The sequence below is a fragment of the Saccopteryx bilineata genome, chromosome 1, assembly GCF_036850765.1.
Source record: "Saccopteryx bilineata isolate mSacBil1 chromosome 1, mSacBil1_pri_phased_curated, whole genome shotgun sequence".
Lineage (NCBI taxonomy): Eukaryota > Metazoa > Chordata > Mammalia > Chiroptera > Emballonuridae > Saccopteryx > Saccopteryx bilineata.
The window spans coordinates 143,159,826-143,187,775 of record NC_089490.1 but is presented as its reverse complement, the minus strand read 5'-3'; the positions used below and the strand labels follow the sequence as shown (position 1 = coordinate 143,187,775).

The following is a 27,950-nucleotide window of genomic DNA, read 5'->3' as shown; positions in this document are numbered from 1 at the left end:
TAATCTGCTGGTGACCTTAAAAGTCTACTAACTGATGGCTTTCTCAGTATTCTGTTCAACAACGTTTTTGAGTAAATCTAATAGGCTCGTAAGTCAGGTGACCACCCTGATCCAATCAGTGGAGTCATCTGCCAAAAGAGGAAGAAGCACAAGTGGGCAGGCAAGCCAAATGGTTTAACCCAAGATGGGAGCTCAAGTTAGCCTTGGAGAGACAGAAGCCCCACCACCACCACTCCCCACCTTATCTAGACACAGACCAATGACACTGAGTATCAACTATTTCTTTATTAGGTGGTGACAGGAGTAGTGGGGGCTGTACAATGCAAAGCCTGGGAATATAGCTACACAGACATTGTGATCAGAAGCCATGCTACAAAAATAGCCTAAAAATACTTCTATTTTGCCATGGGGCTGGGCCAGCAGAGGACCAGGAGAGGGGCCACTCGAGCAGCTACTTTCCATCCTATAGTTCCATATGTACAGGGAGACGAAATAAAATGCATATATCTCCCTGGGTCATGTTCCCACCACCCAAAACCCCAGCTCCCAAAGGGAGGGGACCCAGGCTCTAGGGTTGGAGGGGTAATCTGAGGGGAGGCTCTCTGAGGCAGATGGGCCCTTCCCACAGCAAAGCTACAGAACAAGTTCCACCTGGAATGCAGTGAAGTGAGGGAGGTGGGGTAGAGAGGAAACTCCCACATCTTGTCAACCCCTGGCCCCAGAGGGTGCGCCCAAAGGTGCCTACTTGGTACACACCAGGGTCGTGTACTCAGTACACAGGATCCCAGTCATGCCTGTGTACTCAGTACACAGAATCCAGCTTGGCCAAATGAGCCCAGAGACAGCCCCACGGGGGCACTGGGAAGTTTGCAGGGGGCAGGAAGTGTCTCCATATATATATTTTGTAAAAAATAATAATAATAATAAGTTTGTTTAAATGAATTTGTTTCTATACAAAATGTAAAAAAAAATAATAATCCACTCATGTCAGAGTGTGAGGAGTGAAAGAGGCCAGAGGAGGCAAGAAGGGGAGAACAGGAAAACAGAAGAGAGGAGAACAGGAGAAGGTCCAAGACCCATCACAAGACCCTGGGATGGGGGTCAGCCAGAACCCCTTAAAAATAAAGGAAGACTGAAGCTCTAGGTTGGTGAGCTATCTCAGTCACACTGCAGGGGTAGGGGTGCAGGAGGATTGGTGAAAAGAAAAAAAGAATGAAAAGGATTACAGAAAAGAGAGGAGAGAGAAAGAGAATCACAATGGGGTATCTCTTCAACCCCCCAAAATCCAAGAACTGAGGAGAATCTCAAGCCAACACCTGTCTCTTGGGAGTGACTTCGGGCTGGGGCCCCAGCTGGGTCTGGGCCTGAACTAGGGGGCCAGGGACGGACAGGGAGAGAGGCTGGGCAGGCAGTGTCCCAGCAGCTGTGGCCGTGGCCCCAGTGGCAGTGGCTGGGCTAGGCATGGAGTCAGACCAGTCAGAGAGTGAGGGAGGCGAGGGGCTGGCCCAGTGTTCAGGGGACTCAGGGGATGGGGTCAGGTAGGGATGCTCACTGGGGACCCGGAGGAAGCGAGCCTTTGGGGAACTGCCATGAGCCCCGGGTACTGGGTACTCCTCACCATGTCCCAGGGCTGCCAGATATGGTGGGGGCCGCTCCTGTGGAGACACAGGGGTCCCAGGGTTCAGCAGCTGGGGTCCTGGTGCCAGCGGCAGCAGAAACGAGGGACCTGGCGGGGCAGGTGGGGGCAGCCGGGCCCAATCGAGAGGAACAGCCACGGGGTTCAGCAATCCCAGGCTGAGCACACAGGCCCCGGGAGGCTGGCGCCCTAGACCTGCCCGACCCGCACCACCAAGTTGTGCCAGGGACACAGCCGTGGCAGTGGCACCTGTATAGGGCCCCTCGAGGGGGAAGCCTCCCGGGGATGCAGGGGGCCCACCAAAGGGCCGCGGGGAGTCCAGAGAGTCCACAGGAGACAGTGTGACCGAGCTTTCAGCCAGCGGGCCTGGGCAGGCCAGTGTTAGCTTCTTGCCCCTGCCCCGGGTGCCCTGTGGTCCCATCCCTGCTTTCCCTGGTGGCCTCCGGCTCTTCTTGCCCCCTGACTGTGCTGCCTTGAGGCCAGGGAGGAACGTCCCAGGTGGGCAGAGCAGGGGCCCCAGGCCATGAGGGCCCAGGGGGCTGCGAGGCCCGCTGGGCTGGTCCAGCAAGCGCACAATGTCCTGATGCAGCCTCTCCTGGGCCACATCACGTGGCAGCCTGTCCAGGTGGTCGGTGATCTCCCGGTTGGCAAAGTGATCCAGTAGGAGTTTGGCGGCCTCATAGCTGCCCTCCCGAGCAGCCAGGAACAGCGGAGTCTCCTCCTAGGAGAAGCCCAGAACACACAAGATGTCAGGGTCACAAGGGCCAGGATGAACTCATGGCCAGCAACACCAAGGCCTCCATCCTCTGATGGAAACCTAGAGCTAAGAGTTCAGCCTGGCAGACCTGGGTTCAAATCCCAGCCCTGATGAGAGAACATAGGTAAGTTCTTTTATTTAAATCACATTCATGGAGCACCTATTAAGTGCCAAGCCCCAGAGCCAGGAATAGGGTGAGTAGAGTGAGACACTCGCCTTAGATACAAAATTTAAGGGAGCATCAAAAATTTTAGTCATTAAAATAAATATTTTAATGCAGTATTTTTAAAAATAATTTAAATCAATGTAAAAAACATTTTTAACAGATAAAATATAGAAATTTTAAATAAGGACAAAATCAACCCCTATACTTCTCTTAGCCTCACTTTTCTCATCTTACCATCTTATAAGGCTTTTTAAACAATAATCATAAGTTAAATTTCATTGAGGATCCACTTTGCACATTACCTAACTGAAGCCTCAGAAGAGACACTGAGATAGGTTCTGTGCTTCTCCATTTCACAGATAAGAACACTGAGGTTCAGAGACATTAAGTAATTTCCCCAAGGTCACATAGCAACTGCCACACACTTGCTCCTCTGATATCCTATCAGAGCCTATTCGGCCCAAATCCCATCCCTGAAAGCCGGCTGCAGGCAGGGCAAATGCTCTCCACCCTGCCTGCTCCACTAGCCTACCACCCCGCTTTCTGCTACCTGGTCAGGGGAGGGCTGTGCCACAACTGACCCGCAGGTGGGCCAAGGCCTGGGGCTCACCTTGCTATCCTGCATGTCCTTGTTGGCTCCATTTTTGAGCAGGGCCAAGGTGGCCTCCACGTTGTTGACAGCTGCAGCCCAGTGTAAGGCTGATTTCCCTAGGAAGAGTGGGGAGAGGTCAGGGTCAGAATCAGCTTGTGTCCTGGCCCTCCAAAACAGGAAATGCCCAGAATATAGTCTGGGGGGAAGGAGCAGACAGGCTATGAGCATCTGAGCACCTGTGGTTCTGTGTCTGTGTGCAGATCCATGGAATGACTCTGTCCAAAGAAGACATTGTGTGTGTGTGCACACTTGTAAGTGTGACTTTACATACACAGAGGCAGCTATGCAGCCCTCACTTGTTTGTACCCAGGTGTGCCGTTCAATGCAGTAGCCACCAGTTGCATATGCCGCTTTAGATTTAAATTAATTAAAACTAAATAAAATAAGTGTCAAAACCATTCAATGGGGAAAGAATAGATTTCTCAACAAATGGTACTGGGACAACTAGATCTCCACATGCAAAAGAATGAAGTTGGACCCTCTACCTCACATTGTATGCAAAAAATAATTCAAAATGAAATCAAAGACCTAAACGTAAGAGCTGAAACTACAAAACATTTAGAAGAAAACAGAAATAAATCTTTATAATCTTGAACTAGATAAAGATTCTTAGATATGACACCAAAAACACAAGCAACAATACAACAACAAAAATACATAAACTGGATAACTTCAAGATTAAAACTTTTGTGCTTCTAAGGATAACATCAAGAAAGTGAAAAGAGCCTGACCAGGCTGTGGTACAATGGATAGAGTGTAAACTTGGGATGCTAAGGACCCAGGTTCAAAACCCCAAGGTCACCAGCTTGAGCATGGGATCATAGACATGACCCCATGGTCACTGGCTGGAGTCCAAAGGTCACTGGCTTAAAGCCCAAGGTCACCGGCTTGAGCTGGAGCCCCCTGGTCAAGGCATGTATGAGGAAGCAATCAATGAACAACTAAGTTGCCGCAACAACAAATTGATGCTTCTCATCCTTCTTCCTTCCTGTCTGTCTGTCCCTGTCTCTCTGTCTCTCGCTTACTAAAAAAAAAAAAAAAAGGAAATGAAATGAAAACCTATGAATTAAGAGAAATATTTATAAATTACATATCTGATAAGAAACATACCTAGAATATATAAAGAACCATCTTAACTCAGTTAATAGAAAGACAATCCAATTAAAAAGGGCAAAGCAGGGCGGCAAGATAGCGATGGAGTAGGCGGACGTACCAACTTCCACCTCCCAGAACCAAAGTGGATTACAATTTAATTTTAAGAACCATCATCTGGCCTGACCAGGCGGTGGCGCAGTGGATAGAACGTCGAACTGGGATGCAGAGGACCCAGGTTTGAGACCCCGAGGTCGCCAGCTTGAGCGCAGGCTCATCTGGTTTGAGCAAAGCTCACCAGCTTGGGCCCAAGGTCACTGGCTCCAGCAAGGGGTTACTTGGTCTGCTGAAGGCCCGCAGTCAAGGCACATATGATAAAGCAATCAATGAGCAGCTAAGGTGTTGCAAGGAAAAACTGATGATTGATGCTTCTCATCTCTCTCCCTTCCTGTATGTCTGTCCCTATCTATCCCTCTCTCTGACTCTCTCTGTCTCTGTAAAGAAAAAAAAAAAAAAAGAACCATCATCTGGAAAAACCAACTTTGGACTAAACTAAGAGGACTCTTTAACCAAGGATCACTGAAGAAGGCACACTGAGACTGGTAGGAAAAGCGGAAACGGGGAGAGGGCTACCCAGCTCCTGGGAGCGAGCGGCAGCCCGGAAGGACTCACGTGGCAGGAGGAACATGATTTTAACTGATTTATTACTCTATATTCATTTACAAATGTGTTATCAGAAGTTAAGTATTATTTATATATGGCTTGAACATTTGCAACATGGTAAAATTTTAAAATAACAGCTAATTCTGATTATGAAACTGAAAACTATTCATTATAGAAAATATGGAAAACACCAGTATAAAAAAATAAAAATCACCTATGATTAAAAAAAAAAAGGGCAAAGCATCTGAACAGACATTTCGCAAAAGATATACAAATGGCCAATAAGCACATAAAAAAGATGTTCAACATCATTAGCCATCAGGGAAATGCAAATCAAAACCACAATGAAATACCAATTCACACTCAGTATAAATAAAAAAGACAGATAATAAAAAGTGCTGGCTAGGATGCAGAGATTTTGGAACCCTTATACATTTTTAGTGGGAGAAAAAATGGGGCAGCCACTGTGGAAAACAGTCTGGCAGATCTTCAAAAGGCTAAGCATAGTTACCATGTGACCTAGCAATTCTGTTCCTAGGTATCTACTGAAGAAAAAGTAAAAGATCTGTCCACACAAAAACTTGTACATAATGTTCAGAGCAGCATTAAAATTATAGCCAAAAAGTAGAAACAACCCATGTCCATCAATGGATGAATGGGTTACAAAAATGTGGCATATTCATACAATAAAATATTATTTTGGCCCTGGCCGGTTGGCTCAGCGGTAGAGCGTCGGCCTGGCGTGCGGGGGACCCGGGTTCGATTCCCGGCCAGGGCACATAGGAGAAGCACCCATTTGCTTCTCCACCCCTCCCCCTCTCCTTCCTCTCTGAATCTCTCTTCCCCTCCCACAGCCAAGGCTCCATTGGAACAAAGATGGCCCGGGCGCTGGGGATGGCTCCTTGGCCTCTGCCCCAGACACTAGAGTGGCTCTGGTCATGGCAGAGCGACGCCCTGGAGGGGCAGAGCGTGGCCCCTGGTGGGCGTGCCGGGTGGATCCCCAGTCGGGCGCATGCGGGAGTCTGTCTGACTGTCTCTCCCCGTTTCCAGCTTCAGAAAAAATACAAAAAAAAAAATTAAAAAAAAAAATATATATTATTTGGTCATTAAAGAAAAGTAACACTGATACACACTACATTTGTGAACCTTGAAAACATCATGCTAAGTGAAAGAAGCCAGTTCAAAAAAACCACATATTATACAACTCCATGCATATGAAAACTCCAGAGAGCTAGAGTACAGTAGTGGTTGCCTAGAGCAAAGAAGATGAGGGGACAGGGAGGAAAGGTGATGGCTAAGAGGTGAGGGTTTCTGTTTTCAGTGATATAAATGTTCTAAAATTTATTGCGATATGTGCACAGATATTTGATTATACTAGATGCCATTGGATTTTATACTTTGGATGAATTGTATGGTATGGATTATATCTCTGTAAAGCTTTTATTAAAGCAGGCAAAACAAAAGTTAAAACATTAAATGAAATAAACATTTAGCTTTCTTTACCCAGCAACGTTACAAATACTCAGTTGCTACCACATGTTGCCAATGGTTACCATACTGAACAGCACAAACTGAGAACACTTCCTTCATCACAGGAAGTTCTACTGGCGAGTGCTGTTCTAGAGCCAGATTTCTCAGCCAGGTGTGGTTTTTTCCTCCTCGGAACATTTGGCAATGTCAGGAGGCAGTTTCAGTTGTCACAACTGGGAGGTGGGGTGCTACTGACACCTAACTGTTCAAGGCCATGGGTGCAGCTTAACACCCTACAACAGGAGTCGGGAACCTATGGCTTGCGAGCCAGATGTGGCTCTCTTGATGGCCGCATCTGGCTCACAGACAAATCTTTAATAAAAAAATAATAACGTTAAAAATATAAAACGTTCTCATGTATTACAATCCATTCATTTCCTACCGCTCATGTTCACGGTTGCGGGTGGCTGGAGCCAATCACAGCTGTCCTCTGGGACAACACCAAATTTTTATTGGATAATGCCTAACATACACGGGTCGTTGTATGGCTCTCACGGAATTACATTTTAAAATATGTGGCGTTCATGGCTCTCTCAGCCAAAAAGGTTCTCGACCCCTGCTCTACAATGTACAAAATGCTTCCCTGCCACCAAAAATTGCCTGACCCCTAATGTCAATGGCAGGTTGAGAACACCTACTCCAAAGGATGTTTGTGAGCATCTCAGTGTATCTACATCTGTGTAAGACCCTCTGGACACAAGGGCAGATTGTGAATCTGCACCACTGTGCAAGTAAGCCATTTCCAGGGACTCCGTGCAAGCCACCTCCAGGTAGGAAAAGGCCAATTATGGCTGTTTTACAAATTTATTACACCAGCTTCCCAGCAGATGGCAGCAGTAAGAACTTCTAACAAAATATAGGAGATGGAAGTGAGGACCCAGGGAAAGGGCACGTTTTCTTTTAAATAAAGCTTCAATTGCATTGTGGTTTATCTTATTTTATTTTATTTATTTTTAGCAAGACAGACAGACAGACAGAAATGGAGAGAGATGAGAAACATCAACTCGTAGTTTGTGTCACTGTAGTTATTCACTGATTGCTTCTAATATGTGCCGGGGGGGGGGCGGCTCCAGACGAACCAGTGACCCCTTGTTCAAGCCAGTGACCTTGGGCTTAAAGCCAGCAACCTCTGGGCTCAACCCAGTGACCCAGCTCTTAAGCTGGTGAGTCCACGCTCAAGCCAGATGAGCCCGCGCTCAAGCCGGCAACATCGGGGTTTCAAACCTGGGTCCTCAGCATCCCAGGTTGATGCTCTATCCACTGTGCCAGCACCTGGTCAGGCTTCTTTTCCTTTTTTAAAAAATTTTTACTTTTGGCCCTGGCCGGTTAGCTCAGTGGTAGAGCGTCAGCCTGGCATGCGGGAGTCCCGGGTTCGATTCCCGCCCAGGGCACACAGGAGAAGCACCCATCTGCTTCTCCACCCCTCCCCCTCTCCTTCCTCTCTGTCTCTCTCTTCCCCTCCCACAGCCAAGGCTCCATTGGAGCAAAGTTTGCCCGGGCGCTGAGGATGGCTCTGTGGCCTCTGCCTCAGGCACTAGAATGGCTCTGATTGCAGCAGAGCGACGCCCCAGATGGACAGAGCATTGTCCCCTGGTGGGCATGCCGGGTGGATCCCGGTCGGGCACATGCAGGAGTCTGTCTGACTGCCTCCCTGTTTCCAACTTCAGAAAAAAAAAAAAATTTTACTTTTATTGATTGATTTTAGAGAGAAAGGAAGGGGGAGAGAGAGAGACAGACAGATCGATCTGTTCCTGTATGTGTCCTGACCAGGAGTCGAACCGGCAACCTCTGAACTTCTGGACGACACTCTAACCAACTGAGTTATCCGTGCAGGTAAAAGGGCACATTTTTCTAAGTCACTAATGGGTCCAATGAGCTCATGGATGCCATAAAAAAAATGCATGAGAGCCCTGGCCAGATAGCTCAGTTGGTTAGAGCCTCCTCCCAAAACGTGAAGGTTGCTGGTTCGACCCCTGGTCAAGGCATATACAGGTACAGATCAGTGTTTCTGTCTCTCTCTCTCCCTTCTTCTCTCTAAAATCATTAATAATTTTTTTTTTAATGTATGTGAGTATAAGTCCATGTTGCAGCCCTGTTATGTGTCAGGAACTTCAATAATTGGGTCATAATGTGGGTGAGAGTTCACACCAGCAAGACTGTCAGGATCCATGTGCCACCCTCTCAATCCCCATATCCCACCAGCCTACCAAGCTCATCCACAGCATTGACATCAGCATGGCTGGCAATGAGCTCTTCCACCATGCCCTCTACCGCCAGGCGGGCCGCCAGGATCAATGCTGTCGAGCCATCTGCCATGCGGGCATCCAGGTCTGTAGAGCGATTCCGGATGAGAATCTAGATGAGAGAGGTACAGCAGGGAATCATGTCAGGGACAGGGGGACCAGGAATACCTTAAAGCCTCTGAGGTCCCCAACCCTCCATCCTCTGGAATCATTGAGATTCAGGGAGCAGCTACCTGCCAGAAACTGTACTCCCATATATTTCCATTTCACAAAAGAAAAGATGAGCTCTGAAAGGCAGAACTGGGGCTCAAATCCAGATCTGTCTGATGCCTGTCCCAGCTCCGATGTCCAAAGGGGCAAGCCTATCTCACCTGGAAGACACCCTGGGCATCAGCAGTGACAGCCGTGTGCAGTGGGGTGCGGCCCGAGTGGTCCTGGGCATTGGTATCTGCCCCAGCATCCAGCAGTCGCTTGGCTGCGTCAGCCCGAGCATAACGGGCGGCTAAGTGCAGGGCCGTCTCACCCGTGCGGTCAGTTCGTGCCCCGAGCTGGGCCCCCTGGCAGATCAGGTCTGAGATGATGCTGGCTGATGTGTCTTCTGCCTCATCCTCCTCAGCTGGCATTGGCTCCTGAGCCCCCCCACAGAAGGAGGCTAACATAAGTGGGGTGAAGCCATCTGTAGGGAACAGGAACGTGTCACAAGAAGGTGGACACAGGGCCTTTCCAGGGAACCTATTGAGGCACGGTGTCTAGGAGGAAGTGGGACACATGGAAGCACATCTGTGTGCACATGCACATACACACATGTCTGTGCCAGGTGCCCCAGAAGCCAACCCAAGATGAGGATTCATGAGCATATGATTTTCCCCAAGAGACTCCTAGGCAGAGGCGGATAAAGGACAGGGAGGGAAGAAGACAAGTTATGCACCTCAGACAAATTCCATGTAGGCTCTTTATTTTTCTGTTTTTTAAACTTTGTTTTAATTTATTTATTGATTTTAGAGAGGACTGGAGAGACACATCAATCTGTTGCTCCACTTATTTATGCATTCATTAGTTGATTCTTTTTTTTTTTTTTTTTTTTGACAGAGACAGAGAGAGAGCCCAGAGAGAGGAACAGATAGGGACAGAAAGACAGGAAGGGAGAGAGATGAGAAGCATCAATTCTTCATTGTAGCTCTTTAGTTGTTCGTTGATTGCTTTCTCATATGTGCCTTGATCAGGGGGCTACAACAGAGTGACTAACCCCTTGCTCAAGCCAGCGACCTTGAACTCAAGCCAGCAACCTTGAGCTTTAAGCCAGCGACCTTAGGGCTCAAGCCAGCGACCATAGGGTCATGTCTATGATCTCACGCTCAAGCCAGTGACCCCTCGCTCAAGCTGGTGAGCCTCTGCTCAAGCCAGATGAGCCCATGGTTAAGCCAAAGACCTCGGGGTTTTGAACTGGGTCCTCCATGTCCCAGTCCGATGCTCTATCCACTGCACCACCACCTGGTCAGGCTCATTGGTTGATTCTTGTATGTGCCTTGACCAAGGATCAAACTTGCAACCTTGGCATATTGGGACAACACCATAACCAACTGAACTATCCAGCCAGGACCAGGTGGGTTATTTCAGCCTGAACCCAAAGGGAGAGTCTGGGGGGTGAGTTCTATCTAGAGTTATAATTCAGCACGAGGCAAAGGAGCTGTGCCTGTCAAATGCCCACACCCACCATTCATGACATAAAATCCATGAAGGACTTCAAAAGATGCACTCTTTTTGGAGAAAAACAGTGCTTGGGGAAGAATACCCTGAAATATAAAACAAAGATGAATTCTATAGGATTCAGGTGCATGATCTGCTACACTCTACGTGAGCACTTGGCTGGTGTCCCTCAGGACACTTGCACCCCATTCTCTATCCTTAGGCTCTGGGTAGAGCCAAACCCCTCTCTCAGGGACAGGCATACCACCCAGGCTTAGTCCGTATATCCAAGCTCCAGACCACACTGATTGGTTCAGGGATCGGCATGTGACCTCAGTCTATCCAATCAGAACTCATCCTGGGACTTTTTCTGGTGCAGATAAAAAGGTTTTATAAGGTTGGTCCTGCCTGGTGGCCATGGTGTCCTGAGGAGAAAGCCTGCCCGGGCTGAAGCCAAGGGGTGGTGAGTCCTGGATCCAAATGCACCTTGACGTTTCCAGTTACAAGAGCCTGTAAATCCTTTGATTTACTTAAACTAGTTTGAGTTGGGCTATTATCACTTACAACTAAGAGTCCTGATTAACACACAGCTCCACAGAAAAAACCCCAGATACACCTAGCTCTCCCCAGAACACAGGCCCAAACAAACTGTCACAAGTAAGAAAGGAGGGGAACAAGGTGTCATCACTGACCTGGGCCACGCACGTTGACATCCATGCCATCAGCATCCGCATCACCCTGGGGTGGTGTCAAGGCCATGGCTGGTGCCACACGGATGTCAGCAGCAACCAAGTGGTGTTGAGTCCACTGGCGGGAATCCACAGTGTCCTCGGCCCCCACACCGGACTCCTCTACCTAGAGGCACAGGGGCCCACGTTCTCATGAAGAGTTGAAAGAGACAGAGGGATGATGGAGAGGTACATACAGCCCCCCAAAACCTGATTTTTTTTCTAAATAAGAAAACAGGAAATTACCATACCAGAGTTCAGAGAACTCATTAGAGAAAAAACTGGAATTTTTAAATTTTATTTATTTATTTATTTATTTAGTGAGAGAGAGACAGACAGGAAGGGAGAGCGATGAGAAAAATCAGCTCATAGTTGCAACACCTAGTTGTTCATTGATTACTTTTTTTTTTTTTTTATAGAGACAGAGAGAGAGTCAAGGAGAGGATAGAGAAGGACAGGCAGACAGGAACGGAGAGAGATGAGAAGCATCAATCATCAGTTTTTCGTTGCGACACCTTAGTTGTTCATTGATTGCTTTCTCATATGTGCCTTGACCGTGGGGCTACAGCAGACTGAGAAACCCCTTGCTCGAGCCAGCGACCTTGGGTCCAAGCTGGTGAGCTTTTGCTCAAACCAGATGAGCCCGCGCTTAAGCTGGAGACCTCGGGGTCTTGAACCTGGGTCCTCCGCATCCCAGTCTGAAACTCTATCCACTGCGCCACCACCTGGTCAAGCCATTGATTACTTTTTCATATGTGCCTTGACCCAAGAGCTCCAGACGAGCCAGTGATCCCCTGCTCAACCAGTGACCTTGGATCATGTCTATGATCCTACACTCAAGCCAGAGACCCTGTGCTCAAGCTGGTGAGCCCGCACTCAAGCCAGCAACTCAAAGTTTTAAACCTGGGTCCTCAGCATCCCAGGCCTCTGCTCTATCCATTGCACCACTACCTGGTCAGGCAAAAAACAAAACAAAACTGGAATTTAATCTGATTGGAAGTGGGGAAGGGCTGGGAACCCAAAGTGGGTGATCAAGGAAGAGACACAGAGCATAGCAACTGTCAGCACACACCTGTGCATACACTAGACACGAACTCACTGAAAACAAGATTAAGAGAACATTTCTATTGAAAACAGCATCAAGAATAAAAAAAAAAAAGAATAATTAAATATTTAGATATTTAAATTTCACAGAAGAAATGCAAAACTTGTATTCTGGAAACTAAAAATAACTGGTAAAAGAAATGTGGGGGAAAGGGGATCCTTCAATAATCCCTATTAATCTGGGAACATGAACATGATCATGAGGTAGAGACCAAATAGTTACAAATATATCAATGTGCCTTCATGAACATAGCAACTGAGCCCCTAGCAGAAGAATGATAAATTTCAGACTCATGGTCTGAAAGTCATGAGTTATGTTATAGAAACAGGACAGAATATGCCTAACCAGTCTACCAGGGCATTTTATAGCCTTCGGGCATCAAACAGAGCCTGATGAAGGCAGACCTGTGCTGAAGGATCCAGGTGACTTCCTCTGGGCTCTCCCACTGATCATCAGGGCCCACCCAAGACCCTAAAAGCAGGGGTCGGAAGAAGGGGCACAACCTTCAGTCGTTTGGCCTCTGGGTGCTCCGTGTCCATCCAGTCTGTGGCCATCTCTCCCATCAGACTCTCGCCCTTAGCCATGTTCCTGTGGAGACAATGGGTAAGGGAAAGGGCAGAGGGGACAATGGAAATGTGTGACCTGGGAGGAGGATTTGGGTGGGGTTAGAGCAGAGTCCCAGAGGTGAAGTTGGGGTCTGGAGTTGGGATAGGTCAGTAGGCACAGAGGGCAGGGTCAAGATACAAGGTCCAATGAGGGGGTGCAAGGCAGGGTCAAGGTCACAGGGGTACTGTCAGGGGTTATGATGAGTGATGGCCAAGGTCTTAAGATAGAATTGTGGAAAAAGACTAGTGTGGGGTCAGGGGTCAAAGCAGTGAGGGATAGGTGAGGCTCACAGGTATACATCAGGTGCTAGAGAGGGTGACATCAGAGGTCACAGAAGATAGAATTAACTTCATAGCAGGTAAGAGATGTAGCCAGGACGAGAAGGTTGTGGAGAGGAGTCAGGGGTCATAGGGTCACAGGGAAGGAGTAAATTCAGGGTTTAGGTCCTGGTGGGGTTGGGGCTCTTAACAGACAGGTCAGAGGGTTGGAGGTGAGGCCTAGGAACAAGGCCTGGATTGAGGGCCACTGCGAATGGACGATAAGCTGGGATGTAAAGGGGCTCAGAGAGGAGGTCAAAGGTCAAGGTAGGTTAGAGCTAGAGGTGATATTGGGGGTCAGAGAGGAGAAGCTCAGGGATGAGAGGGGTTGGGGTACAAACAGGGGTTGTGGAGTCAACAGTCATGTGGCAATGAACACTGCGTATCAGGGTGCAGTCTGAGAGGCCAGAGTCAGGGTGGGGTCCAGGTGGGGTGAGGATAGGATTTGTGTTAGGGGAACTGGGACATAGGAAATAGAATCAGGGCTCATGAATCAGGGGTGATCACAGGGGATCATGGAGTCAGTGGTCAAAGTGATGGACACTGGGCTCCAGGCTGGAGTCTGAAGTTAGGGTCCAGTTGGGGTCAGAGGTCAGAGTCAGATCAAGGTGAATTCAAGGGCTCACAAGCCCCCAAAAGTCAGGGACAAAGAGGGGGCAAGATCCTCACTTCATGCCCAGTGCATCTTGGCCCACAGGCTCCCGCCGGCCCTTGTGGCCAGCAGCCACGTCCTTGTGCAGCGCAAAGCCCTCAGGGAACCAGAGGGTGCTGTGCTCACGCTTGCGCCGGGCCACCATGACGACCAGGACAAGGATGACCAGCAGAAAGACGGCGCTGGCCACCAGAAGCGGCAGCAGCGGCACACTAGGCTCTAGTGAGTCCAGCGGCTCCCCTGCAGGCAGGAAATGAAGGACTTCAACCATAGCCTGGACCCCACCGCAGGAGCGCCAGTCCACCCAGGTCCCCCGCCAGCCAGGCTCACCCCGCGCAGCCCACAGCGGGTACGGGAAGTCCAGGCGCTCCACTGCGGACAGCGCTCCCAAGTAGTCGGCAGCACTCTGCGCATCAGGGAAGCAATGGTCGTTCTCAGGCAGCTGCAGGCACAGCCGATTGTCAATCTCCAGCATCACTACTGAGCTGTGGGGACACAGGGTAGGAACAGGCTGGCTCAATGGGGCACCTACTGCCAGCCTGGCACCAAACCTCATCCCCCACCCCAACACCAGACTCCAAAGAGCTGTGTCTACTCACCATGTTGGCATGGCCTACTTGCTTCCTATCTGGCTCCATCCCCCCCACACCCCCAACACCAGTCTTGCTGTGGCCACCTGTGTCCCCCAAGCCACAACTCCAATGGGCACTGTTTTCATGACAACATCTCTCATGGCTGAGGTTGGCATAGGCCCAAATCCCCCTTATCAGGCTGCTACGTCTGTCTGCGGACCACTATGAACACTGGTTTCTCAAGCTGAAGCCTCCCTCTCTCTGGGGAACTGGCCTCGGCAGGGTGAGAACCCTCACCTTTGGGAAGTGACACCCCTTGGGGAAGCCATCAGCCAGTGACTGACTGCTGTGGGGTATATAAAGGCTGGCCCTCCTGTCTCGAAGTGGGACTGACACTGAGGTGGTATCCGTGCTCCAGAGCACGCTGAGGACTCAGGCTGAAGCTACCTCCTAACTCCGTTTTTTCCCTGCCCCATCCTGCTTCCCTTGTTCTGCCCTTCTGAGAGCACCTTCCATTGGGCACATATTCTGCTCACAGAAATTAGGGGATTTTTTATCACTTCATATTCATTTTGAAATATCCTCTAATCTTTGTGAGCAGTATGTATTTGAAGGCTCATCTCAGGCTCTGCTTCAAGGAGCCCAAACCCTCCAAATCCCTCTTTCCTTGGGATCCCCAATACTCCATACTCTGATCTCTTCCTATTTCTCTAACTGCCCCTTTTCCTCTTGTAACCACAGAACCAACTCAAACTGGTCCTATCCTGTTTTTAACAAGACCCAAAACCAAAGTTTAAACCCTGGATATACTACTCACAAGTAACACTTGTGAGTCCTCAACTGCTCCCCCCACAGAACCAAAGGACCAGAACATGACTGGAACCTGACTGCCAGAACCCTTTCAGAGAGAAATGAAGGGTCCATTGTCCAGGAAGATCTGGTGCTGAAACCCTTAATCTTGCCTCCAGCCCTGGATCTGGGAGACGGATTTGAGCCTTGCCTCCTGTCTCCTTGCTGGCTATACTCACAAATGAAGGCTCTTTCTTTACTCATGAACCAATGCCATAGTTTTGGCTTCTATGTACATCAGACAGAAAGCCCTTGCTTTGGTAACACTTTTTTCTGAGCTAATTTTCCTCAACCAATCCTTAGGTCTCAGTGTCCCCAGGTCATTCTTCTGCCCCTACTTCTCTCCCCATTTCTTGGAGTCTCTCCCATGACTTCAATGATTGTCAACACTCCTTGGTCTTTTTTGTCTCTGTCTTCAGTCCCTGGTTGTCTTCTGGGAATCTTCAGGTAAGCCCCAAAGTGACCGCTATTTTTCACCCTGTGTCTTCAATTTGATGAGACACCCTCCAGCCACTCGGTCATCCCAACCACCATCAGCCACCCTCTTCCATCTCTCCCAGTCCAGCTTCACCCAGTCAGAGCCTTGAGTCCCCATCTCTAACACCCACCCTTCCTCTAGGTGTCAGGGCCTCACCATGCTGCTCAGAGGCCACACCTCCCTCTGACACTGTCTGGCCTAGTAGACCAGGCAACCAACAGGAGATTCTGTATTTTCCATTTCTAAAAACAAAACTACACATTCTTAACCACTCTAGTATATTCCTTTTTCTTCAGAAGGAGGTAGCTCTATATCCAGGGGCAATACTGCTCCCCAAAGGACCCTTGGGGGTGGGCTGCGGCTTGTATCTGGGGGGTGGAAGCCAGGGATGCGGCTCAACATCCTACAGTGCACAGGAGAGCCTCACAGCAAAGAATGATCCTGACCCAAATGGCAATGTTATCAAGGTTGAGACATGCCGGACTTATTGCCAAGAAAACTCCCCAAAATGTTAAGGGAAGTGATATACACCAGACCTGATCCATGCTGTCCCCTCCCACCCCCTACTCAGTATCTGCACAGCCCCCAGGGCTCTACGGGGTGGAGCCACTCACCCGATCACCTTGGGGGCCAGTTCCCGCAGGTTCCAGGCTTCAGAGCCAGCGCCGGGCAGATGGTAAGGGAAGACCATGGCCTGTCCATGTTCGTCCAGGCGGAAGCGCAGCGAGGTGCGCAGGATGGCGCTGAGCCGCTGCAGGAAGTCGGCGCTGGAGTGCAGCAACTCTTCCGGCGGCAGCAACACAGTGAGCACCAGCATGCCGCGGGCCAGCAGGGCCGGCACCTCACCTGCGCAGTCTAGCCCGTCCCAGCCACACTCCTCCGTGTTGCAGCCCCGGTCGCAGCGGCCGTCTGCAAAGTGGTCCACGCAGTACTTCTCATAGACCGGACTGGGGGCAGAAAAGGGGCACAGTCAGGGGCACAGAACAGGGGCACAGACCTCCTAAACACAGCACCCCAACTCTAGAGACAGAAGGGGACTAGACAGTAAGCACGAGGACTAGACTATATCCAAATGTCAGGCTTTCTGAAAATTCAGCCATTCACTCAGTAACTATTAATAAGTCACTACTGAAAACAGCTGATAGGTGCTAGGCACTTCTGTGGACACCCAGGATGTTCCCAAGCACAAATCCTTGAATACAGGGAGCTGGCATTCCAGTGGGCAGGGACTGATGTTAAAGGAGATAAATAAGCAGAATATACAGCATTTCAATTACATGGCAGTAAAAGCTAAATGTAAACACAGAGAATGCTATATGGAATTAAATGCTAAGGAGAAAAATAAAGCAGGGGAAGTGCTGGGCGTGGTCAGGGAGATCACTGAGAAGGTGCAGGTGTTTGAACAAAGACTTGAAGGAGGTGGGGAGGAGCCATATGGTTTCCCAAGGGAAGAATATCCCAGAGAGAGGAAACAGCCAGTGCAAAGGTCCTGAGATGGGACCAGGCTGGGGGGTATTGGAGAATTGGCAGAGAGGCCTGTGTGGCTAGAGAAGGGTGAGAGGGAGAATAGGGGGAATGAGGACAAGGAGATAAGGGTCAGAGGAAGGTTTCAGACAGAGGGACACTTGTAGAGGTTGGGTGGCCCAGTGGATAAAGCCTCGACCTGAAACATTAAGGTTGCAGGTTCAAAACCCTGGGTTTGCCTGCTCAAGGCACATATGGGAATTTATGCTACCTGCTCCTCCCCACCTTCTCTCTTTCTTTCTTTCTTTCTCTCTCTCTCTAAAATGAATAAAGTTAAAAAACAAAAAATAAAAATAAATAAAAATAAAAAATAAAAAAAGACAGAGGGACACACAGTGGAACAGACGGGTCAGAGCACAAGATGGACAGATGGAATGCATGAGACAGACAGATGGGGGCATGAATAGAGATAGAGAAGAGCAAGGTAGATAGCTGTATGGACATATAGAAGGGGAAAAGGGGGTATGTGGAGGGACAGAAGGACAAAGAGGACACGAATGAACATGTGGGGCACCAAGATGTATAGATGGACAGATATATCAGGCACTTAGACAGATAGACTGACATACAAACAGAAACAGATACATGCACAGATGAGATCCAAGAATGGACAACATATAGTTGGGTGTACAGAGGGACAAAAGGAATTCATGGATGAACAGCCAGGTGGACAGACAGGGCACAGGGAGGGAAAGATGGGGTGCAGAGGCAGACAGAAAAGGAGAAAGGTGGGATACATGGAGGGATAGACAGATGGGAACATTAGGATAGGCAGAGTACAGGGATGGACAGAGAGGGCACACAGACATAGATGGACCAACAGACAGAAGTGGTATTCAGCTGGGCAGACAGAGTACACTAAGGAACAGATGGGGCGGAAGCCAGGGACCTGAGGTGAAAAGCCGGCAGGACCAGCCTCTCAGGGTGAAAGTGAGGCAAGCAATGAAGCGGACATAAGGTGCTGGATACATGAATAGGCCTAGAGGTGGTTTCATGAAGCTGCAAGCAATACACCTTTGTGGCCCAGGTCCAGCAGATTCACGAACAAGATGGTATCCAAGCCCCGATGCTCCAAGAACAGAACATCCATCGACAAGGACACAGATAAAGAAGGACTGACTGGTCAGCAGATGCTAGAAGAATCCTGGACTGCAAGTTTTATCTATTAACTTTTCCCTAAATTCCAAACCCCTTACCTATCCCCTTCTTCCCCATACAAAAAAGGTTGTACCCATAAAGATTCAAAGAAATAAAGAAAGAAAGAGACGAGGCAAATGAATGAACAACCCAACAGACAGTCTAAATAAGGATGGACTGATAGACAGACTAAGGCAAATAAATGGACAGATAGAGAGGCAGGGCCTTGGATGGTGAGATCTGCCACACAGACAGAGAAGATACAGACTGGAGTGAATGGACAGACAGACGAACAGAGAGGCGGGCCCCATACACAGAGAGACAGATAGACAGACAGAGGAGCTCACTTGCAGGTGCGCTCATGGCCTCCAGCCCGACAGTCAAAATTGTCATAGAGGCAGGCAGGGGAGCTGCAGGCAGGGTCACAGCGGCTGTTGTTGAAGAGGCGCCAACACTGCAGCGCTGCACACTGCCGCCAGGGGTCGCCCACACTCAGCGAGCAGTCGCCGCCATCCCAACCGCAACCCGGGCTGTTGCATTCGCGGTCGCAGTGCTTGTCGCCTCTCTTGGCCTCGCAGGCCGCACTTGGGCACAGCGGCTCCTCCGCGGCCTCGTGCACCGCCGCCAGCACCTCACAGCGGGACCCGGTCCAGCCCGGCGCGCACGCGCAGAGGAAGAAGGGCGCGGACGGTTTCGGGATGCAAGAGCTCCCGTGGAGGCAGGGGGAAGCCAAGCAGCTGGCATTGGTGGCTCCGGGCAGCGACTCCTGGAAGCCCCGGCAGGCGGGCCCTGACAGCCCTGGGGGGCAGGCGCAGCGCGGCCCACGGACTGTCTGCTGGCAGAGTATGCCCACCGGGCATTGCAGCTCCCGACAGGAGCGCGCTACCCGCTCGCAACGTGGGCCCCAGAATGGCTGGGGGTGGGATGAGGGAGAGGAAAACAATGCACACGGGCAGGCGGTAGGGGAAGAGAGAGAGAGGGGAGGATGGGAGTCAGGACTTGGGAGCACTAGAACCTCCAATCTCCCGGGATCCTACCAAAGCTCTCCCCCTACCCCAGGAAGGCACTACTCCAAACCTCAGCCTCACACTGCCTCCCAACCACCAGATAATATCCACATTTCCCAGAAACCCCCTTCCCTTCCACCTCTTCTCCCTTAAAGCCACCCCACCCCACCAGGCCACAGTACCACTCCTCTCCCAGAGACCCTGATGTGACCAGTCACCCACACTTACCGAGACACAATGGCAGGTGAAGGTCAGTACACCTCCCGGGCTGGGGCCAGGACGGCACTGGCCTCCATGCTGGCATGGCTGGGACTTGCAGGGAGACAGGACCGTCTGACAGCGGGAACCTGGGCAAGCAGGAGCTGGTGTATCAGCCACAATAGGGGAACACAGGCAGGATCCCAGGCCAGCCCCCTTGCCCACCCTTACCTGTGAAGCCAGCTCGGCAAAGGCAATGGAAGCTCCCACCTGGGTCCTGCAGGCAGTCCCGGGTGTATGCTGTGTGGCAGGCACCTGGGCGACACTCATTGATATCTGCCTCACAGCGCAGGCCAGTGTATCCTGGAGGACAGGCACAGCGGAAGCCCCCAACCAGATCCACACAGGTACCATTGTGCAAGCACCGGGGACCAGGGTCCAGGGGTGGGCCTGGGCCACAGTCATCCTCATTAATCTCACAGAGCACACCTGAGGGAAGGAAGAATGGGGAAATATTCAGGAGGAGACAAAGACCCAGCCTCCCAGGCTGTCCCCAACCCTGGCTTTGGCATACCCAGTGTCCCAGGGGGACAGGAGCAGAGATATCGGGCCACAAGGTCAATGCAGATGCCCCCATGCTGGCAGGGCTTGGAGGCACACTCATCCACGTCATCCTCACAGTTGTCACCAGCATAGCCAGCTGGACACTGGTAAGGGCAAGACAGGGACACACTCAGCCTCAAGGGACACAGACACTTCCTGTGAAGACACAGAAAACCCCAGCACAAAAGAACACACACAGTCCTCCGATACACAGAAATATACCCAGTGCGCAGAAAACACACCCAGACTCTAGGGGCCACAGATATACCCAATGCAGATGGACACACACATACAAGCATACAGGAGAGACACTTAAGATACTCAGACACACCCAAGACACACAATCAGAAATGCACTCTCAAGACACCTGCACATGCATTCATGCGCAAAGAGACCACACACACAGAGACAGATATATCCAGGAACCATCCAAAGAGAGATGCCCACCCGGACAGACAGAAACACCCCCAATCTACCCAGAGTGACACTCACAAAGATATATTCAGTCACAAAAGCAAAAACACAGACATGCCTAGAGAGACACACCCACACCAGGCTATAAACACACAGAAATGTGTGCCCAGACACACTTAGATGTGACTAGTTCCCCTCTCCCCTCCCCTCAGTGCCCCTTACCTTGCACATATAACCCCCCATGTAGCCTTGGCAAGTACCCCCGTGCTGGCAGGGCTGGGCCAAACAGGGGTCCACTTCCTGCTCACAGTGGCTGCCTGTGCGGCCCTCTGGGCACATGCAGTAGTGGGAGTTGTCCTTGTCCACACACTGCCCACCATCCTGACACAGCTGCTCCAGATGCACGCCTGCACAGAAAGTGGCATCAGTCACACACTCCCCGCTCTCTGCCCGCAACACCCAATATCCCTGCTGCCACCAATCACCAGGGTCCCACCATATTCCATCAGGTTGTCACACATCCCTTTAAACTGCATAGTCCTAGTCACTGACACAGGCACCTTTGACGCTCACAGCAGCTCAGTCACACACACCACTGCAGACATCATCTCAGTTGTCTTTTGGTGACAGACACACACACGCCATCCAACTTTCACAGAGTCACACATCCACACACAGTCAAATGCCTCATCATGCCCATATGTTCTGTTGCACCCTTACTGGGCTCACACTAGCAGGAAGTATATGCACACATGCCCTCCTAAGCTGCACACACACCAGCCACACATATCCCCCTCACCAATCTGGGCTGCGGCCTCTCTGCAGGGCAGGCTTTGGATGTCACAGAGGCTGCCACTCCACCCTGGTGGACAAAGGCAGTAGAAAGAGGCCCCTGTTCGGGCACAGCGACCCCCATTCTGACAGGGCTCAAGGCTGCACCAGTCTACCAGTGTCTGGAGGGAAAGACCACAGCATCAGCACTCAGGGACCCCCAGAAATAACTCTCCAGATTTCCCCCCCAGAGTCCCTACCAGGCCTTTCACCATAACCCCCCCTCCCCACTAAACCCTCCTCAAGACCCAGGGAAGCTTCTTCCTGAGGGTACCCAGCAGCCCCCTACCCAGGATCCCATGCAGGCCCCTCCCCCAGAATACCCCTCCAGATTTCTCTCCCTTAAACCCATTCCCAGTGACCCTACCCACCTGACACTGAGTGCCAGTGAAGCCCTCTGGACAGGCACACCTGAAGCCAGAGTGGGTGGCAGTGCAGACACCCCCATGCAGACAAAGCCGGGAGAGGCAGGGGTCAGCCTCGTGCTGGCAGTGTGTGCCAGTGTAGCCAGGGCGGCACAGGCAGCTGAAGGAGTTCACACTGTCCAAGCAGGTCCCACCATTGAAGCAAGAGCTGGAGGGAAAGCAAAGATGGGTGAGGCCCCACCCCTCATAGGCCCCGCCCATGGTCCTTGGACCTGGCCAGCTTTGAGTAGGCCTATTCTCTGACCCTTACCTCCGATACCCACCAGGAAAGGCTACAGCCCTCTCCTGTCCCTTAGCCCCAATTCACCAGATACTTCAGCACTAAGGTAGGAACCACATGGAGGCCCCACTCCAGTCTGGTCTCAACCCTGTACGGACCAGTGTCTCTAAGATGACCTTGTCTTTTCCCACACAGTGACCCATCAAGCACAGAGTCCTGAGATGGGTGCCAAGCTGAGGACCCACCCTTTTTATGCCCATGTTTTCTCAGGTCCTATGCCCCACCCGATGCCAGGGTCCCTGAATTCCCAATAGAGGGTCCATCCACCTGGGGCTGCAGTCAGGTAGGTCCTGCTCACAGTGGAAGCCTCCATAGCCTGGGGGGCAGGTGCAGGTGAAGGAGGCCACATAGTCGGTGCAGGTGCCAGGGCCACAGGGGCTGCTCAGACACTCATCCACATCATGGGCACAGTGGGGGCCAGCAAATCCCGGGAGGCAGGAACACGAAAAGGATCCCACCTGGTCCTGACAGGAGCCACCATTCAGGCAGGGGTCTGCAGTCAGAAGGGAATGAGGTCGAGTCATTCACCTAGCCCTCCCATCAACCTTGACTGACCCAGCCATGTCTTGCATAGCGCGAACTTGGAGGTAAACCAAGCTTAACTGGGAAGGGCACAATTGGTCAGAGGGATCAAATTGTCCCCTCTGTTCCCTCATCTCCTTCCTTATCTGGAAATATCACCTATGTGGAAGGAGAAGCATTTGGTAGAACCAAAGGTCCCTTTGAGCTATCAAGCACATACTGTTAGTTGTGTCTGCTTAATTCCTTGACTCAGCACAGGAGGCCTCCTCCAGACCTATGCCGGCCAGGATAATGGCCAGTGGCCACATGCGGCTACTGGGTCCTTGACATGTGGCTGGTCCAAACTGAGATGTGCCCTGACTGTAAAATACACACCAGATTTCAATTCTGAAGACTTAGCATTAACAAAAAAAGGTAAAATATCTCAGTAATCTTATATTGATTACATGTCAAAATGATGGCTTTTATATATTAGGTTAAATTAAATAAAATACTAAATTAAATTAAATATAATATCACCTTTCTGAATGAATGTCATTCCAATAAATTCAATTTAAAAAACACATCACCTTTATCTCATACTTACACACAACTCTAACTTACTCCAGAGACAGTGCACAGGCTTCAGTCAGACAGACCTGTGCTCCGATCCCAGCTCTTCCCTTACCTGCTTTGTGACCTCAAGGAAGTCACTTAACCTCTTTAGGTGTCAGTTCCATGAGTAAAATGTGGAAAATAAGAACTATGAAGACTAAATTAAAGCACAGCATAGGCTTAATGAACATGTTTTCAAGGGCACCCCAAAAGCTCCCCTGAACTCACTGGGGTCACAGTCATCGATGTCCTGGTCACAGGAAGAGCCACTATACCCCCCATGGCAGGTACAACTAAAACTCCCTGCCAGGTTGGTACAGGTACCATGGGGGCCACATGGTGAGGGGCCAGCACACTCGTCTACATCCTGCTGACATCGAGGGCCTGGGGGTGAGAAATAAAGTGAAATACAGGGTTAGAGGGCACAGAGTAGGGTCTGAGGGTACCTGTTGCTCATAAAAAACCTGAGGCTGACATTGGTGAATGCAAGGACATGTTATGCTGTCATCTGCCTCTCTAGGCATTTTGCACAGACTGTTCTAGAAGTGCCTTCTTGCCTCAATGGGTGGTGAATGTATTCTCCAAGTTTTGATCCTCCAGGAAGCTGTAGCCAAACCCCAGCGTGAAGCCTAGCTTCCCCAGCCATCTATCCTTTCCTCTTCTCTAGAAATGACCACAGGGGCTGTTAGTGTTTGTGTCCAGCTCTATCCCTTCCCAGAAGGAAACTCCCCAAAAAGAGAGGACCAAGGGTGAGACCCCCTCTGGGTCCCCAGGGAGGAGAGGTGAAGGAAAAGAGGAGAAACCAGCTCATATACCTTGCCAACCAGGAGAACAGGAGCAGACAGCTACATGGCCAGAACCAGACTCGCAGTGGCCCCCATGCTCACAGGGATTCGGGGCACAGGGGGACAGCAGCTCACACTGATGGCCTGTGGTGGGCAGGCAGAGTGAAGTACTCTTGAGAGATTCCTTGTTCCCATCCTCCCCCCCAGGGTCCCTAGCTTGATACCCACCTCCCAAGCTGCAATAAGGAAAGAGAAAAAATAAACAAAGGCAAACAAGAGAGTGCAGCAGAAGGAAGAAGGAAGAAGGAGACAGGGGAGCCTGGGGAGGATAGGTAGGGACACATACCCTGGACACCAGGAGGACAGGTACAGTGGAAAGCCATTCCATCACTGGTGCAGGTGCCACCAGACCCACAGGGCTGAGACTCACAGGCATCTCGAGTGAGACTCTGGCTGCACTGGGGGCCACTCCAGCCAGGATCACATACACAACGGAACCTGAAGGGGAAGGCAGTCAGGACCAGCAGAAGGGTGCAGAGACAAGGGGGTAAGGATGAGGAGATGGGAAAGGGCTCACCCTCCAGGTGCATCATGGCAGACACCGTGATGGCAGGGTTCTTGGGCACAAGGATGGCTTGTAGGGAGGCACAGAGGGGGCAGGGAGCCAGGTGGGCAGAGGCAGCGGAAGCCGTCTTCCCCATCCACACAGGAGCCTCCCTCACCACATGGACTGGACACGCACTCATTGATCTCCACGTTGCAAAGGGGCCCTGGGGAGCACACAGGCAACCTCATCTCAGGACAAGGACAACCAAGCCAACAGGGAGAGACAACTAAACGCCATTTAACACAGCCATGACCTTAAGCTAGGACAATCTCATTCTCATAACACATCCGTTCTTGTGCGAATTAGGACAGCCACCTCCTCAACCCAGAGCTGCCTTGCCCCAGATCATCCTCATTCCCAAACTTACATGAAGTCATTTTCATTTTTGCCAAGAATTACCTTGGCCCACTCAAAAACACCCCCATCACATCAGAAGCACTTCTCATCTGTATTCCAGAATAAACTTGAGCAAATTCAGGGATAACCTCATGCCAAAGAGAGAGAGCACAAAGTGCGGACAATCTTGTTGGACAGGCGAATGCAAAGAGAAGGGCAAAACGTGACCAAGAAAGATGGGTGATTTCATCCTCACACTCTAAAGACCCTCTTTCCATGGCAGCTGCTTGCCCACCTGTGAAGCCAGGCTGGCAGACACAGTCGTAGCGATTGATACCGTCCCGGCAGATTCCAAAGGTGCAGGGGTTGCTGGCACAATCATTGATGTTTACCTCGCAGTTCACACCTGCAGGATGAAAACAAGGCAGGAGTAGCCACCACTGTGCCCTGCCAGGGGCACCGTTCCCAAATTCTTTGAATCCCTCTAGATGTACACAATTCCTGCTCCAGCCCAGCTCTCAGTCCCACCTGTGGTGCCAGGAGGGCAGCGGCAGAGGTACTTGTCTACCAGGTCTAGGCATTTGCCCCCATGGCGGCAGGGCTGGCTTCGGCACTCATCCACCTGGCTCTCACAGCGCATACCAGTGTAGCCTGGGGTACAGGCACAGGAGAAGCTGGCGATGCCGTCTACGCAGCGTCCGTGGTGGCATGGGTCAGGAGAGCAGTCATCCACATTGAGCTCACACAGTGTGCCCTCAAAGCCTGCAGAGCCAGAGGGTCAGGCTTCGCCCACTTGCCAATGTCCTGCTCACAGCCATGGCCTCCAACCAATTCTGGCTTAGTTCTACCTCAGGCCCTGCCCACGAGCCAGCAGAAGGCGCGCTTAATTCAGGCCCTGTTCCTAGTTGGCCTCCAATCTATCTAGCTACAGGCTGCAAAATTAGCCCCTGATCAAGACCCTTCCACAGTTATGTCCTCCCCTCAGCTGTGATTCCGCCTCCAATTCTTATGTGCGATGCTTTGGGAAAGCGTTGAGCAAGCCCCTTTCAATTACCTGTGCCTAGCACCCGTCAGAACCTTTGGCCCCACCCCAAGCTTTACCGCGGTTTAACATAATTGGCTCCTCCCCCTGGCTGTCACTAGCCCTAAACTGATGCAGCTCTGCCCACCCCCCACCACTAGCCCCGCCTCCAGATTCTGGCCGACCTGTCACTGCTCCCCCCTCCCCCCCACCTTCTGCGCAGCGGCATTCGTATCCATCCGGTTGGTCCACGCACTTGGCTCCATTTCTGCAGGGTGTGCTCGCGCACTCATCAACATCCAGCTGACACAGGGCCCCACTGAAGCCTGCGGTGGGGAGTGGGGCAAGCAGAGGCATAGACAGGGTAAGTTAAGAGCAGTCACCCTTAGCCAATCCTGCCTTGTTTGGGTGGGAAGCCCATTTACTTAGTTTTAAATTAATTTCAATGTTTTCCATAATGTTGTTTCTATTAGACTAGTTTTCCACTAACATGCTCGCATAGGCTCCATCCTGGAGCTTTTGCCCCTGCAGGGACCTGTCCTTTTCAGGCTCCCTGGCCAAAGGTCCTCACCTGAGGGGCAAGTGCAGCTGAAGCCATTGACTCTGTCCTTGCAGATCCCTCCGTTGACACACGGGCTGCTCTGACACTCATCCATGTCTGCCTCGCAATAGGTGCCTGTGAAACCTGAGGAAAGGAGAGTGAGGGAGAGGAATTAGGGACATAGGGGCTTCCCTTTGGCCGGAGGGAGAGCAAAGGGGAAGGAACTCCCCTTCCCACTCATAGTTCCCCCTGAGCCTTGGCCTTGCCCCCAGCACAACCCTAGATTATTCCATTTACATCCTTAGTCTGAACTCTCCTGGAGCTCTGGTCCCACTAGTCCAAGGCTTATGCAGTTCCATATGAACCTTGCCTTCAGACCACTCTCTTGCCTCTCCATTCAGACTTGCCGTGCCCCCACCTCCTAGTCTCAGGGTCCACCATAGCCTGTGCTCCCCCCAACGAGACTCTGCAGGCTCCACCTAAACCTCACTCCAGCCCCTGCCCCCATTTGTTACACCCAGCAGTGGGTCCTAATGTCTAGCCTGACCACTCTCAGCCTTAAGTCCTACTGATTCCACTTGACCACGCCCCCAGCCTCTCACAAGATTTTACCCTGGCCCCACTTTCATGTCATCCAAGGCTTCTCTCACCCCACAACCAACCCACCCAACCATAGGCCTAGCCCCTACCACGCCCACCACACACCTGCCATGCAGATACAGGTGAACTGGCCTATGCGGTCCAGGCACGTGGCCTGGTTGCGGCAGGGTCCAGATAGACACTCGTTGATGTCAGTCTCACAGCGCGGTCCAGTGTAGCCTTGGCCACACTGGCACAGGAATGAACCCTGTGTGTTCACACACCTGCCCAGGTGCTCACATGGGTTGGCGCCTGAGGAAATAGGCACAGCCAGTGTGGGTATAGGCAGTTGAGGTGTGACCAGTCCCATCCTTTCAACTCAGACAATATCCCCCTCACCAATGGAGCACTCATCCACATCCTGGTCACATGCGCCACCAGTGAAGCCTGGTGGACAGGTGCAGATGGCCCGGCCATTCACCGGGTTTGTGTCACAGATAGCATCCTCGTGACAGGGATTGCTGACACAGGCATCATCCAGATGACACAGAAGCCCTGTCAAAGGAAAGGTGGAGGTCAAGGGCAGACCCTCCGGCTCTGTCCAAAGGTCCCTCAGCCCCACATAGTGTTTTGTTTTAATTAATCTGTAGTGTACTTAGTAGCTATTTTTACCCAATCACTTATTATGAAAAATTTGAAACATACAGAGAGGTTGAGTTATACACCTACCACCTAGATTTATCTATTATAAGGTTTATCTACTGTTTTTCTGAGTCATTTGAAAATGAGTTGGAGACATGTTTTCAAATCTGTT

The 27,950-nt window shown here is 51.0% G+C and overlaps 1 protein-coding gene across 1 annotated transcript in view; it reads right to left on the bottom strand.

Annotated features, from left to right (window-relative positions):
* Positions 1 to 271: 271 nt before the first annotated feature.
* Positions 272 to 27,950, bottom strand: part of NOTCH3 (notch receptor 3) — a 36,901-nt gene continuing 9,222 nt past the window's right edge. The window contains exons 7-33 of the mRNA XM_066271360.1: positions 27,536 to 27,691; positions 27,263 to 27,448; positions 26,588 to 26,701; positions 26,229 to 26,342; positions 25,524 to 25,757; positions 25,291 to 25,401; positions 24,630 to 24,822; positions 24,399 to 24,550; positions 24,083 to 24,196; positions 23,496 to 23,651; positions 22,419 to 22,644; positions 21,818 to 22,019; positions 21,415 to 21,568; positions 20,838 to 21,022; positions 20,173 to 20,305; positions 19,830 to 20,087; positions 19,629 to 19,747; positions 18,741 to 19,306; positions 16,347 to 16,679; positions 14,164 to 14,318; positions 13,851 to 14,073; positions 12,762 to 12,846; positions 11,118 to 11,280; positions 9,111 to 9,415; positions 8,704 to 8,851; positions 3,170 to 3,267; positions 272 to 2,357 (exon numbers count right to left, since the gene is read on the bottom strand). Coding sequence (XP_066127457.1) covers positions 1,305 to 2,357; positions 3,170 to 3,267; positions 8,704 to 8,851; positions 9,111 to 9,415; positions 11,118 to 11,280; positions 12,762 to 12,846; positions 13,851 to 14,073; positions 14,164 to 14,318; positions 16,347 to 16,679; positions 18,741 to 19,306; positions 19,629 to 19,747; positions 19,830 to 20,087; positions 20,173 to 20,305; positions 20,838 to 21,022; positions 21,415 to 21,568; positions 21,818 to 22,019; positions 22,419 to 22,644; positions 23,496 to 23,651; positions 24,083 to 24,196; positions 24,399 to 24,550; positions 24,630 to 24,822; positions 25,291 to 25,401; positions 25,524 to 25,757; positions 26,229 to 26,342; positions 26,588 to 26,701; positions 27,263 to 27,448; positions 27,536 to 27,691 — 5,936 coding nt within the window. The 3' untranslated portion in view covers positions 272 to 1,304. The remainder of the gene's footprint in view (positions 2,358 to 3,169; positions 3,268 to 8,703; positions 8,852 to 9,110; positions 9,416 to 11,117; positions 11,281 to 12,761; positions 12,847 to 13,850; positions 14,074 to 14,163; positions 14,319 to 16,346; positions 16,680 to 18,740; positions 19,307 to 19,628; positions 19,748 to 19,829; positions 20,088 to 20,172; positions 20,306 to 20,837; positions 21,023 to 21,414; positions 21,569 to 21,817; positions 22,020 to 22,418; positions 22,645 to 23,495; positions 23,652 to 24,082; positions 24,197 to 24,398; positions 24,551 to 24,629; positions 24,823 to 25,290; positions 25,402 to 25,523; positions 25,758 to 26,228; positions 26,343 to 26,587; positions 26,702 to 27,262; positions 27,449 to 27,535; positions 27,692 to 27,950) is intronic.